The 15877-nt window shown below is 36.2% G+C and overlaps 1 protein-coding gene across 1 annotated transcript in view; it reads right to left on the reverse strand.

Moving 5' to 3' along the window:
- The window catches only part of TRAPPC11 (trafficking protein particle complex subunit 11), a 70734-nt gene that overhangs the window by 17392 nt on the left and 37465 nt on the right, over positions 1-15877 (reverse strand). Inside the window, exons 19-25 of the mRNA XM_044680350.1 lie at positions 11119-11274; positions 9351-9538; positions 9081-9229; positions 7573-7694; positions 4339-4458; positions 734-799; positions 488-644 (exon numbers count right to left, since the gene is read on the reverse strand). Coding sequence (XP_044536285.1) covers positions 488-644; positions 734-799; positions 4339-4458; positions 7573-7694; positions 9081-9229; positions 9351-9538; positions 11119-11274 — 958 coding nt within the window. The remainder of the gene's footprint in view (positions 1-487; positions 645-733; positions 800-4338; positions 4459-7572; positions 7695-9080; positions 9230-9350; positions 9539-11118; positions 11275-15877) is intronic.

Here is a 15877-nt window from a genome sequence, read left to right on the forward strand (position 1 = left end):
CTCCTCCATTTGGGAACCAATACACAGTATTGATTCTAAGATGGAAAGTAAGGGTTTAAAAAAAAGAGAGGGATGGAGGGCACACCAGTTTGTATGAATCCTAAAAGTGGAAGTGAATAGACTATCCAAATCAGAAAACTTTTAGTGTATGTTCAGCATCCAAGCATCTAAAACTCTACCAGTAATTTTAATGCCCACATTCTAAGTGTGTTTCAAATACATGAACCATTTTAATTTACATAGTTTAAAAAACATTCCTTAGATTTTTAATTTTGCCACTCAAAAAAATACATCATTTATAATCAAATAGAGCAAGGCACAATTTGACAAATTATTATTGATGCTCAGTTTTAATTATGAATTTGTTCTCATTAACTTAATTCTAAAATTCTATAACACTGAAAATTTCTATGTAGAGCTAAATTTTATTTTCAAGTCTCTACTATCTCTTAATATTTAAATTAGCCAGAATTGATTGAAAGCTCACCTTTCTCCACATGGGACTGCAGATGATCCACTGGAATCATGGAAGAAGCAAGCTGTAACTGGCTAGATACAAGGGTGAGAGCCCAAGGTGAGGCACTTAAAATGTCCGTCATCAACAGAAAGGGTATGTCTGCATAAACCCTTTCTAAATGCTCAAACTGCCACAACAAAGAGAGATCTGTTAGGATTTCTGAGAGTAATTTGGTTCTTATATATTTGATATCCAACAAGCTTTGGATGCACATACCTTTGTAGAGACAAATTTAACAGCAACGTCAAATGGAAAGACAGTTTCAATTGTAACAGTTTCATCCTGGAAAAGAATTTAGAAGATATATTCAATTTCCTTTCCCAATTCCTAACTAAAAAGAGTTAAAATAAATCTAGTTGGGGCAGCTAAGTGGCACAGTGGAATACTAGGTCTGGAATTGGGAGGATCTGGGTTTGATTCTGGCTTCAGATACTTCCTACATATTGTTATAAGGGTTTTCTAACCCTTATTGATTATTGGTATAGTATGGTAACACCAAGAACTTTGTCCTGTGTGGACAGGCTGTTGGTGTGACTGAGAAAAATGGCTTCTCAGAGCAGCCTAAGAATCTCAACTCAGCCAGCTATATAAAATATATTTTTCTTATAGGTTAAAAAAAAACGAATGAAAGGGATAATAAAAGGAAACAAGTAGAAAAGAAATTCTTATAATATATAAGTGCCTAAGCTAATAATTCTTACTCTGGTCCAACCAAAATCTGATCTGCAAAGATCTTCTTCCCCAAATAGAGTTGAGGCTACTCTCTCTTATTTTATCTAAATCCCTCAAAACCTTAATCTATCTACCCAAATCTAAAGTATACACAAGAGAAATAAGTTAGGTCTCTCTCTCTTCCTTGCTGTGTAGATGAACAAACAGCTTTGACTATCCACAGCCTCTTTCCACTTACACAGTAAAACTGCTGGGGCTTGCACTGATGTTTCACCCAACAATCTCCTCACTTGTCAGGTCTTTTAGATTAACCTTTAGATATGAAAAATACTGAGATCTCCCCCAATCTTACTGAGCAACTCTTAGGACCTCCTTTCAGAACAGGATCAGCCCAAAAAGTCAAAGTCAGTTGGGTAACTGGTCTCACGAAGTACTCTGGAAAATTCTCTCTTACCCATAAATCTATCTGAGATTCCATTCAGATTTTTTAAAGAAACCTAACTTATAACTCTCTTATGCATCTATCAATAACTCATGCTACCTAACTATTTCCTAATGAGCTCTTAATTAATAGTTCTCTACACTATGTGATCCTGAGCAAGCCACTTAACCCTGACTGCTTAGCCCTGGCTATTATTCTGTCTTAGAACTGATACTAGGACAGAGGTATGGGCTTAAAAAATAAATCTAGTATAAGAATATAATTACATTTTATTTCTAATCCACAAACATTCCCACAATAGAAGAATCCACATGGATTAAGTGATGTAACAATTTTTCTTTCAAGGAAAGAATATCTTTTTAAATTATGGAACAAGGCATGGAATACAGTATAGTCAGAGATGGTCGCTATGTCAATTGGTTTTATTTAAATACTTTTCTTTCTTTCATTGAAAAGCTGAATGTGAGATGAAAAGGATAAGAATTTTTTCAAAAAATCTATGTAATGACAATATAATGACAAGTCCTTCCACTTTTTCTGGATCCTCACAATAGCGTCAGGAAACAAAGGACTAGGAGTGATTATCCCTATTTTACACACAAGGGACCTAAGTTGAGGGAGCTACAGAGCTCAAGCTCAGGTAAGCAACTCAGTGGCAGACAGAAGTAGAACCCAGATCTTCTGACTTGGTCCCAAGCTCTTTCTCCTCTGCCAAATGCTGGTTTAGAACACCCAGTATCACAGCTTATTAGCTAAAGAGTCTTTTGTGATACAACAGAACAATACTGGAATTACAGTGTTTCAAAAATGTTTGAAAAACAGAGGTGTGGCTTTGGCAGGTAAAGGATGTGGTTCTAACCCTGCTATTTACACTTACTGATGACTTTACACAGCAGTCAAAAAGTACAAGGCTTTGCCAGTGCTTAATTAGTGCTATTAATTAATGACTTTATCTTTGGGTCCCAGGGATTTAGGACAATACTTTTCAATGGCTTCACTTTTACAGAGTATTTTAAAGTCCTTTCCCATTACTAATTTCATTCTCTAGAGAGCTAGGGATAGAGAGACTAAGAAACTACCAACATGAGAGTTCCTTGGTATCTGGCCCTTCTCCTGAGAACTAAACCATAGCATCTGCCTAGAACTCTCTGGAGGAATTTTTTCATTAGGCTAGTCCAGTGATGGGCCATGGACCAGATGGAGAGGAGGGGGGAGGCCTGAAATATTCTATCTAGCTGTGCGACATTATTCCTAGTCTGACAAATACGAGTAGGATACAATACAATGAAACTTCGAAAGAGTTGCCTTAGAAACAGGCTGATAGATGAGCATTTCCTTTCCTTTGGCCCCCTCTTTAAAAAGTTTGCCCATCACTGGGCTAGTCCAAGAAGTCTCTCATTTGGATCTATTGTTGGTCTAATATTATGTAGCAGCATTTCTAAACTGTGTGGAGGATTAAATGATTAAGTTGGAGTCATAAAGACTTAGGTTCAAATTCTGACACTTAATAATAGTTTATAATAAATTGCTAGCATTTATAAAGTCCTGAAAGATTTCCAAAATATTTTACAAACACATTCCTGTTTTCACAAAAACACTAGGCAATAGATAGAGGCCATTATTATCTCCATTTTAGAGATGAGGAACCTAAGAGAAAGAGGTTAAGTGACTTGTACACTTCTACAACTATTATGTGTCTGAAGCCAAATTTGAAATCCTGTCTTTTCCTGCCTGATGTTCTGATCACTGTACCACCCAGAGCTACTTACAAGTGTGAGACCTGAGTAAGGCACTCATCTTTCTGACTGTGAGGTAACCCTAAGACTCATCTCCCAGGTTGTAGATGGGTTGTGATTTATGTTGGTAGAGGAGATTCCCTCACTATTAAAGTTAGAGATCCTTGTTACAGCATCAGCAAATGTACAAAGAATCAGGACTGTCATGTTTAGGGGCTAGAAAAAAGTTCTTATTGCAAAGAGCCCTGCTAAGAAGATGCTTCATTCTAATCTAATAAACTAATCTCACAGCCAAAATGGTGCATTCCAATCATACTCGTTACTCCAAATGTAAATGACAAAAGCAGAAACAATACAAAACACCCAGAGATCCATTCCAGAAATTTGTCCTCAGGGGCAGCTGGGTAGCTGAGTGGATTGAGAGCCTAGGCCTAGAGACGGGAGGTCCTAGGTTCAAATCTTCCCTCAGACACTTCCCACCTGTGTGACCCTGGGCGAGTCACTTAACCCCCATTGCCTATCCCTTACCACTCTTCTGCCTTGGAGTCAATAGGCTCCAAGACGGAAGGTAAGGTTTTAAAAAAAAAAGTAAAAAATAAAGTAAAAAGAAAAATCTGTTATCTCTGCTTCTTCCCTTTCTTGTGGAATCACAGTGACCCCAGAGGTTAAATAAAGAAGTCTGGGCCACATCTTCTTCAGTGCCAAGTGACTGGGCCATTCAAGATCCTGCAGTTAATGTTGGGCCAGGCCTGTGTCCACCCACTGACTTAACATTTGAGAAGATAAGAACCTCAACTCATATATCTAGGTCAACTTTTCTGGGAGCTCTTCTCCATAATTTGTTAACTGAGGTATCAGTATACCTGGTTTTTATGAAGTGCCAAGAAACTATAAAGGTAAACATGCTTGATGCCGTAGAACTTTTTTATACTAAATCTCTACCACTAAGAAAGGGAGGAAAAAAGACGTACCTTGTGACATTTACAAACAATTTCTTTCCCTTCAACAGTTGTGTTGATCAAGTAAGAAATATATACAAGAAACATTCTTGAGCCCACTGTTCCACAACGAATATATAATGTTTTTTCCAGCTATAAGAAGGTAGGATAAAAATAATTAACTCACATTATCCTCAGGTAGAACAATTATTATTCTCACTTGACAGATGATAAAACTAAGGCCCAGAGGTTAAGTGCCTTAATCAAGATCACAAAACAGGTAAATGTTGGAGCCAGGATTTGAAATCAGATCTCTTTATCAATCAACCAACAAACATCTTTTAAGTGTCTACTATGCGCCAAGTCAAAGAGGCAAAAGATAGCTCCTGCCCTCAAAGAGGTTATAAAGATTCTCTGAACTAACCTATGCTATCTTTGCTGAGCACCTGTAAGTAAAGGTGTCCTAAGTAACTACTAAACTAAAGGTTATAAAATTCATTACTTTTGTCCACTGGATAGTATTGACAAAATACTAGGTGTTGTTTCTGTAAACTCTCACATTTCCTGTTTAAATGTACACAATATTCTTTTCATGAATTTAGTCCCTGCTACCAGTATCACTGGGGAGTGGAATTGGCACCAATTGAACTTCAATCCTTTTTTTAAAAAATTATTTTCTTTTTAATCGACATGCAAAACACACTTCCACACTGGTCATTGTTGTAAGAGCACACACCTACATAAACAACCCCCCCACCCCAAAAACCATAAATACACTGATGTGAAAGATAACTCCAACAGATCTTTCTTTGGAGGTAGAGAGCATTCCCTGTCATAAGTGTTTCAGGATTGTCCCAGATTATTGCGTTGCTGAGAGTAGCCAGGTTTTCACAGATAATCATCGTCTAATATTGCTATGTACAATGTTCTCCCTATTTTGCTTATTTCACTCTATCAGTTCCTGCAGATCTTTCCACTTTTTCTGAAATCATCCTGTTTGTCATTTCTTATAGCATAATAGCCATTACCAACATGTACCACAATTTGTTCAGCCATTCCCCAATGGATGGACATCCCCTCAATATCCAATTCTTTGTCACCACAAAAAGAAAAGCTATAAATATCTTTGTACAAGTAAGTCCTTTCTCTTTCATTATTATCTCTTTGGGACACAGACCCAGCAGTGGCATCACCGGATCAAAGAGTATACACAGTTTTATAGGCCTTTGGACATAGTTCCAAATTGCCCTCCAGAATGATTAGATCAGTTCATAATTCCACTAACAATGCGTGTGTCCCAATTTTGCCACATCCCCTCCAACATTTACCACTTTCTTTTACTGCCATACCGGCCAATCTGATAGGTGTTGTTTTAATTTGCATTTCTCTAAGTGTGAAATGGGCATTTTTTCATAAGATTATTGATGGCTTTGATTTCTTCATCTGAAAATTGATTGTTCATATCCTTTGACCATTTGTCAATTGGAAAATGGCTTGTATTCTTATAAATTTGACTTAGTTCTTTATAAACTTGAGAAATTAGATCTTTATCAGAGACATTTGTTATAAAAATATTTTCCCAGTTTGTTGTTTCCCTCCTAATGTTGGTTATGTTAATTTTGTTTGTACAAAAGCTTTTTAATTTATTCAATCCCTTTTTATTCAGGCTAGTAGCATGGCACGTTAGCCCCTGCCCTAGTTCTGCCTGGACTTTTTTTCTCTAGGTGGGCTGAATCAGTATTTGCCACATTTTTTGCAGGTTTGGGGGAAGGAAAAGTAGATCTTTTGAGTAGATGCTCCCCGACATAGATAGCTGCTTCAGGCAGATGAAAGTCTGATTCTCTTCACAGGGCTGGGTAGTTAATGTCTGTTACCTGTTGTAATGAAGTGGGGGACAAGATGAGCGCTGGATTTGCTGGTAGAACCTTTTCAGTGAGGGGGCAGCTGGGTAGCTCAGTGGATTGAGACTCAGGCCTAGAGACAGGAGTGGTCCTAGGTTCAAATGTGACCTCAGACACTTCCCAACTGTGTAACCCTGGGCAAGTCACTTAACCCCCATTGCCCATCCTTACCACTCTTCTGCCTTGGAGCCAATACACAGTATTGACTCCAAGACAGAAGGTAAGAGTTTAAAAAAAAACACCTTTTTAGTGGGAGGGGAGTCTATCTGTATATCCCAAAGCATCAACTTAAGTGTTGGTTTGTACATCCCTAGAGCATATGGAGGCTGGTGCAGGAGATGTATTAAAGGAACACATTAAGGATTAGCATTCTCTAGTTTTAAGGTTGTTACCTTGTTGGGTTTATTACTTTCCTGTCTTGTGGATTTATCTGTAATCACTCTACCAATGGAAGTAATTCTTCTTATGGAATTTTTTTTTAAGTTAGTAGGAACTGATGAAAATGATTAATCCTCCAATCTTGTTAGTCACATGCCCTGGAACTTCCAATATTTGTTCTAAAAGGATGAGAATCGGGACTCTTAACAAGAGTTCTCTAACAAGAGTATATTAGAGTGACCTAGCTATTCTCAGTGATTCAAGGCAATTCCAAAGGACTTATGATGAAAAATGCTTTCTACCTCTAGAGAAATAACCCAATGAGTCCAAATGCAGATTGAAATTTACTCTTTTTCACTTTCTTTTCTTTGTGGTTTTTTTTATGTCTCCTTCCATATGGAATATGAAAATATGTTTTGCATGATCACACATCTTTAATCCATATCAAATTGCTTAATGTCACAGGGAAGAGAGAGAGGAGGGAGGGAGAGAAATTTAGAATTCAAATTTTTAGAAAATAAAATGTTAAAAATTGATTTTACATGTAATTAGGGGAAAATATAAACTGACCATGATTTTTATTAGAGGAAAACGTATAAGAAGCGAAGTCATTTTTAGGTTTCAGCAAATTCTACTGTCAATTCAGATGTCACGAATTATTTAGAATAATCAGAATGATAGTTAACATTTATATAGTATGAAGCTTTCAAAAGTACTTTATGTATATTATTTCTTTATCTTCATAACAGTCCTGAAGTAGGTTTATAGATCTATATGATCCTCATTTTATCTAATATGAAAAAAGAGGCCTAGAACAGTTTAGCAGCTTGATAAGAATCATATAGCTAGCATAAGCCTGAAGTAGAATTTCAGCCTGGATATATCCTGACTCTAAATCCATTGCTTTCATTATATTATGGTACTTCTTCTACCTTGCTACTTCTCAAGCTCATTCATTTCCCTAATCCTACTTGGCCAAGAAGTTTACCTGTTCACCTGGTTGCAAATCTCCAATAGGAATATCAGGAAGTAAAGCAGGGTAGGAATCATCACACATTTCTGTTCCATGAAGAGTTACATGAGTTTTCTGAGTCAGATTAGCATCTTGTCCTGAAATGAAAGCATTTGAGTACTGATGAAAAAATAAAATGAATTAGTCATATTGTCACAATCATTTAGAGCAGTGATTCACAAAGTGGGCACTACCGCCCCCAGGTGGGTGCTGCAGTGGAGTGGTGATGGCCACAGGTGCCCATCTTTCCTATTGCTATTAAAATTTTAAAAAAATTAAATTTCCAGGGGGCTAAGTAATATTTTTTCTGGAAAGGGGGTGGTAGGCCAAAAAAAGTTTGGGAACCACTGATTTAGAGATAATAGCTTAAGGCTTACTATGTGAAGAGCACTAAATCCCATTTATTATTAAACAAGAGTCTTTTATAACCATGATACCTCAACTTTTTTCTTACTAAAAAATGTATGGTTTTGAATCAAATGCTTCTCAACAAATAAATCCCAAACTTCCCTAACAAAGTACATTCCCCTACAAAAGTAAGCTAATCATCATGTTCCTTAGCACTAATGGAAGGCTATTAACATTAACTAATATATTTAGCTATAGTTCTGTTGCTTCTCCATATAGACTTTATTTAAATTATGGTCATCATTGTGTGTATTCTTTGGTTTTGCTTTCTTCATTCTATATCACTTCATGTCAGTCTGTATGTATGTAAGTATGAGAAATATGTATATTTCTCTGGCCTTTTCATATTCATCATTCTTTTATATTTCTTTACCATATATATTTTTTAAAACCCTTACCTTTCGTCTTAGAATCAATACTGTGTATTGGTCCCAAGGCAGAAGAGTGGTAAGGGCTGGGCAATAGGAGGTTAAGTGACCTGCTAGGAAATGTCTGAGGCCAGATTTTAACCCAGGACTTTCCATCTCTATCCTTGGCTCTGAATACACTGAGACACCCCTACCATGATTTGTAAAGTGAAATAAAAAACAAACAAAAAAGCCATTCCTTAATCATAGGATACAGACTTTCTTCTTAATTTTTTTTTAACTCTCACCTTCTTGGTATTGATACTAAGACAGAAGAGCAGCAAGGGCTAGGCAATTAGAGTAAGTGACTTGCCCATGGTCACACAGTTAGGGAGTGTCTAAGATTAAATCTGAACCCAAGTTCTTCCAAATCTAGGTCTGGTGCTCTAGCTGCCCCTCTTCCCAAAAATGTGTTATCACAATAACATTGCTATGACTATTTCTTGTACATGGGGATTATTCTCTTCTTGGGTTAAAAGATATGAACAATTTTATAACTTATGATTATTCTTTGAGTTCTATTTTCCAGAAATAATTTTAAAAATTGAAGGGACCTTGTCTGTTTTTCCAACTTTTCAGCCTTTGGATTTTGCTCTAATAATTCTATCACTGCATTTTTAATTTGCTTCCTCCATGTCCCTTTTCAAAAAAAGAAGAGGAAAAGTGTACCTGGTTTCAAACCAGCAGTGAGCTTCACATCTTTGATTGTGGTCTTCTCTTGTGACTGAATGGTGACAGTCAAACAATACATTTCATTAGTTAGGGCAGGGGGCTCATGTCGGAGATGAACAGAAATGTTTGGAACTCTAGAAATGATCCTTTGAAAAGAAAAATATATCTTATTTCAAAACACAGAGCACTGATTGTTAATAAATGAGTTTTCTTAAAATAAAACCACAAACCATCACATCTTAATTCTGACTAGCAAGGAAGACTTACATGGTGTTTGCTTGAATTATTATGCTGTCCCAATGAACTTCATTTTCCGGTAACTTAGGTCGTCTTTTGAAAGAACGTGCAGCCTGTAATGCTTCTTGGGAGGAAGCAGCATCTCCTCCTCCTCCCTGCCAACTTAGAATCACGCATCTTCCAATTTCACTACCCAGGATCAGATCCACTGAGGAAATCTAAAACAAGGAGTTCTCTAAATAGCTCCATTCCACACACTCAACAATCTCAACGCCAGGCACAGTAGTTATGGTCTGTTTTAATGGCCATCTAATCCTTAACCTCTAAACTCACATTTGACCTCAAGCATTTACACAAATGCCATGAAATTTTCCAATGTTTAAAAGAGATATTCATATTTACCTTGTGTGTATGAGGTAGTAGAAACAAACCCAGCAGTTCATAGAGCAAATAGCATTCTAATTTCTGAAGAATGTTACTTAACTTCAACTAAAAGGTACAAGTTTTATTATTAAAATAGTGAGAACAAAGCTAAAATTAAAAGCAATATTTGGTGGAGATGTGAAATGATCCAACCATTCTGGCTGGCAATTTGGAATTATGCTCAAAGGGCTATAAAAGAATGCCTGCCCTTTGATCCAGCCATACCATTGTTGGGTTTGTACCTCAAAGAGATCATAGATAAACAGACTTGTACGAAAATATTTATAGCTGCGCTTTTTGTGGTGGCAAAGAACTGGAAAAGGAGGGTATGACACAAGACACAGCTATGAGGGATTTATGGTAAAAAACGCTACCCACATTCAGAGGAAGGACTGCAGGAGAGGAAACATAGAAGATAATCAATTGCTTGAATGCATGGGTTGAGGGGGACATGATTGGGGATGTAGACTCGAAACGACCACACCAATGCAACTAACAACAATATGGAAATAGGCCCTAAACAAGGACACATGTTACAACCAGTGGAAATGTGTGTCGGCCATGGGTGGGGGGAGAGCGGGGGGTGAAGGGGAAAGTAGGGGTATGAAGCATGTAAACAGGTTAAAAATGAATATTAATAAATGTTTAAAAAAAAAGCAATAGCTATTATTTTAAAGGTCCTGTCTACTCAAGGAGTGAAAAAAAAATCAAAGATTTGGGATAAATGTAGTCAGTCCTTCAGGAACTTAAACTAAGACTCAAGTCCAAAATAAGAAAACAACTTTTTTTATTATTATAAACATATTTATCTGCATATTCACTTCTACACAAGTCCTATTCTGATACCTTATCATAAGGTGGACTCTAGGCTCTTAAGGATTAAATTCAAGGGAACATTAAGTTGTGATGGATCCTGCGTCAAGTTGTAGAGACACTAGGGGTCAGGCCCAGCAAGAGTCTACACTGCCCTTGACCGAGTGTAGATTTGGGACACAGGTCATCACCAGACCGGCTTAAGGTAATGAATTTGAATGCCACAGAAATTCCTGAAGATCTTTTATTAAGTCACTGAGGAGCTGTGATATCTGTAAATGGAGGGAGTACTCAAACCAGTGGAAATATTTAAATACATTGATGAACCAAACTACACCAGAGACTGGATTACCTGATTATTCCTTTTTCAACTTTAAGAAGGAAATGATTATCAGGTTGATAACTGATTTTTCTAGATTAAATAAATTCTTAATCAACTATAAATTAATTTTATTTTTTAAGCATAAGTTATAGGCAAAGGAATGTTCACGCATAAAGGACAAAGAATCATCAGTCCATTTAATCATGATATATTCTTATGTAAGCATTTTCAGTAACTAACCTCAATCTTCTTTCCCACATCTTCAGTTTTTGCAACAAACTTAAAGGAAAACTTCCTTGTTTTACCAGGAACTAAACACATGGTTCCTTGGGTTGAATTTTCCAAAACATCACCCACTTGGTGTACATCTTCTATCATACAGAACTGGTTATATTCCTGTATAAGGGATTGTAATTTTAATCTCAAATCACTCAATTTAATTTAGTACAAACACAGGTGCCTTACATCCAACATCATACAGACAAAATATTACATATTAACATTAGTAAATTAATAGGTTATAGAGGAAATTGAAGTTGTACTGTCCAAGCGAATTACTGACATTCAAGAAGAGAACTTACACCTTTTTTAAATTTATGTATACACTTTTGTAGAAGTATACACTTATTAAATATACATAAAAGTATGATTATATTTTAAGGTTCTATCCTTTTGTTATAAGGTAAAATATAGTCATGAATTTGTCTTTATTACTAAATGCCACTCTTTCTTCATAATACAGAAAGCTGAAATAAAACCATAAAAGCACATTGAGAACCTTTAGGTCTGAGAAGCAGCTTTAATATAATTGGGAAAGCCTTGGTCTGGGAGTTAGTCATATGAGCTTTAATTCCCAGTTCTGCCACTTAATAGCTGGGTGACGCTTTTGATCCTCAAACTGTTCCAATGTTAATGTTATGATGAAATTAGATACAAGTTCTGTGCTCTGTAAACTTACATAGGGATATGTAAAATGTCATTTTTTCTCACAAAGAAGGATTTCTGATTATTATTTTATAAGGAGTTGTCTACAGTTGATATCTGTGTTAAGACATAAATAAATAACTGAAAATAACTCAAGATCAGAAATAGCTCCTACTACAGTGCACAGTGATAAGCTACTGACTTAAAAATGTATTTCAAGGATGAGATCAGTACTATAGTAATAGTAAGCAACTAGTTATAGAGTGATTTTAAGATAGTCCTCTATAAACATCTCTTTATCCTTACAATGATCCTAGGAGGTAGGTTCCTTATTATCCCCATTTTGTACACGAGGAAACTGAATCAGACAGAGGTTCAGTGACTTGCCCAAGGTCACACAATCAGTAAATATCTGAATCTGGATTTGAACTCAGGTCTTCCTGACTCCGGGTCCTAAACTCCATCTACTGTGTCACCTAGCAGCCTCAAGCTATCCACTTATGTAACGGTAAATCTCATGAAATGGGGAGGCCTTAAGGAACCTTCTAGAACATGGTTTCTCATGAATATATCAATAATAATTAGCCTTTGTTATCCTTTTCACCTGACCAAAACAACCCAGTCTTTTTTTTTTAATGTTTCAATCTTAAAACATACTTTCAAATTAAATTAAATTTTTGGTGAAGGCAGTATGATTTACATGTGAACACAAGTTCAAAAGAAAAGTCTATATTTCTCCAACAGAAATCATTCTGGCCATTCAACTCCTTCCATGCTTGAAATCAGCAAGCCTACTGCTTCTCCTAGCCTGAAGAGAGCGAAGCCAGGAGGGGACCCTTTTTGGCTGTTGTCCAAATCTGAACTCGCTAAAGTGGACCAACTGAAGTAAATGAGAAGGAAGAGGATGGAAATGCCAATACCCCTGAGGCATCAGCAGTGTTCATTCATTCTGCTTGAATTCTCTAAGTATTTGATGCCATGAAATAATAGCACCTTGAAATTCTCTCCTTCCTGAATTGCGCACTATCTCCTGACTCTTCTAATACTTCTCTGACTGTTTTCCTTCTATAACTCTCCTCCTTTTTCCATTCCTTAATTGTGGTCATTCTCCTAGCTAAATCTTTGCTTTTCTGCTGCTATCTAAGTTCCTGTCCTTTGAGAATTTATCTGTTGGAAGACTTCGTCAGTACAAAATCACACTACCTGGATCTGAGTACAGCCTTCATGCCAACTCACCAATATCAACGAGCATATGAATAAGTGTTAACTCCATGCCTTTATAAAATATCCATGTGAATGGCATATAGATTGAAGGGAGCCTTGATGAAACTAGGACACTATGTTGTTCCTCAACAGGAAAACTTTCAGAAACTATACTTCCAGCAGATCCCATCCTCAGAAGATAAAATTGTTGCAGGGTTCATTATTTGTGCAGACACATTCTCACCCTGTCTTATTTCAAAAGCCTCAGAATTGGGCTTCGAGCCTCAAATTTTTCCCACTGCACTTATAATAAAAAAATCAATAAACATTTATTAACTTTCTTACAATAGCCCTCTGTTGCTATCCTTTGTTCTTGTATAACTGGTCCAGTTCCTTTTCCAATGACTTATTTTCTGGAAGGTATTCCTTCAATATTTTTGACATGTAGATCATTGCTGAACATATGCTGACATGTATTAATATCCACCATGTATCACTGTTGTATGTAAATTAGATTTCTGGAAGATTCATGGGCTCTAAATACAGATTTTGGTGCCAAGGAACAACATGAAGTTGCCTAAAGTATTTTATGATTTCCCAAGTACAATCTAGCAAGCTCGCTCTTCTATTCAATTCTAAGTCCAACTCATTATCTTTCTATTTCATGGATGTAAGTTAACTCAACAGCCTAGATGTCCAATTGTACGTCAAAATGCAAACACTTTTTGACTATTTAGCTTTTCTACATGAAATATCAGGCAATCTCTTCAAGTAATCATACTTCTCACTCAGAAGGCCCTGTAATGTTCTATGGCTTAATTCTATCAGACCAATATTACTTACAAATGAGCAAGAAATGAGCAAAATTGGAGGGGCAATCTAAAAGGAAGCTCCTTCACATGACACTGGAAAACTCCATGACAGTGAAGTACACTTACGGTAACTATCTACCTAATTGTTTTATGCCTTACCTGATTTTACAGATCAGAGTCACTAAACATTCATCTCCATCAAGAAATCTTGTATGATAGTCACATATATATAAGAGACTCTAGAAGAAAAAGCTTTAAAGCTGCATCATACTCTAATCAGATGCTTCTACATAATCAAAAAATAATGAACCCTACAAGAGTCTATATCCTAAGGTTCTTCAGTCAAAATGTGTCCTGCTATAAAGAGTCTGCAAAAGCTTGCCAGTTGAGGAGCAACATAATACCAGTTTCATCAAGGTTAACCCAATATATACACCACTCACATGAATATTTTATAAAGGCACATGGATTAGTACTCATTGGTGGGTAGTTTGACAATGTTATTCACCTTTATTAATATTAATATAATTAGTTTAATACATAATTTCTCCAATTTTCTTGCCTTTTTATTTGAGAAAGCTCTCAGTCCTTTTAAAACTATATGCTTCCTTCTAATATGGCCTTCCTTGAAGTGTACCTGACCTAGTCCGGCTACTCTTTCTGACTTTGTCTTTTAAATACCACTTCCACTTTCTCATTTAGCATATCTATAAGCACTATAGTGTCACGGAAAAAATGTGAAAATGTGATGGTTCTAATGTCACTGGTAAGAGAAGCAAAAGGAACCAGAGTTTAGAGCAGGAAGAGACCTTAGAGGTCAGCGGAGTTGAGCACGCATTGGTTCCATATTGCATAGAATTGACAGTTTTACCTCTGAACACTCAAGAAATAACAGGCTTAGATGGGTTTTATGCCTAGCTTTTAGAGACTTGTTTCCATTTCCATTGCTTCTTGCTACATAATACTCATTATCATCCTCATGCTCCTTTAAGGTGATTTACAAATTAGTTAGTATTCTAAATTGGTATTTCCTTTGCTGGTCATCTCTCTCCTCCTGGCAAAAAAGTCAAAAGTTTACTGGTTAAGTTTTTAGACTTTGGCTTTCTTGCTGTAGTGACAGCCTTTTATAGGTTAAACTTTTAGAGGTTTTTTTTTTTTTTTTTAACCACAGGAAATGTTAACAATAAAGGTTAATTTTTTTTGTATTTCCCCCCCCCCCTTTTTTTATCATCATTATCCCTGGAATATTTTCCCTTTCCCAGTCTATCCAAATTCCACCCATCCATCTTCCAAAGCCTGTCTCAATGGGAATCATCAGTACAATATAACAGAAAGAATGCTCATGCTGGTAGTCAAAAGACCAGGCTCTAAATATGGCTTAAATATTTTCTAGCTACTTGACCACCAACAAGTTATTCAATCTTTGTTCCCCTCAGTTTCCTCATCTATAAGATTAGGATAATTATACGCTCTCTCTGAAAGGATTACTATGAAGAAAATGCTTTGCAAACCTGAAAGCATGGCATTAACATGAGTTCACATTCTTATTGTAAGGCATGTAACTTCTCTGGTCCTACCTATTACATGAAGGGGCTGGAAAAGCTGGCCTCTAAGGTCCTTTCTAGCTCTAAAAAATGATTCAATCACACAAGGTGGCATTTAATGACATGTTTATTCACTAATATTCCATGCATGTTAGTCTTAGTCTCTGCATTTCAAAAGTTTACAATCTAGTTGGGAAGATAAAACTTATTTATACTTCTCTATAGTCACAAAGCCTCATATAGGACCAAGTACACTGGATACAATCCATGAATACTTGATTAAAAGTATCAAGCTAGTGTTTGGAAATAAAGCATTTGTTGATCTAAGTAAATTAACTACAACTTACATTTTCACAGAATTCCAGCATATACTCATGATTAGGCTTCATGTATAGATTAGTTTGTCCTGAGTATTTTCAATATGTTGGAATTAGTAATTAAACAAAAAAAAGTTTTCCAACAATAACACTATCCTTACCAATGATGTATACTAAGTATAAGGAATACTTAGATTGG

Source organism: Gracilinanus agilis, chromosome 6 (genome assembly GCF_016433145.1).
Source record: "Gracilinanus agilis isolate LMUSP501 chromosome 6, AgileGrace, whole genome shotgun sequence".
Taxonomy (NCBI): Eukaryota; Metazoa; Chordata; class Mammalia; order Didelphimorphia; family Didelphidae; genus Gracilinanus; species Gracilinanus agilis.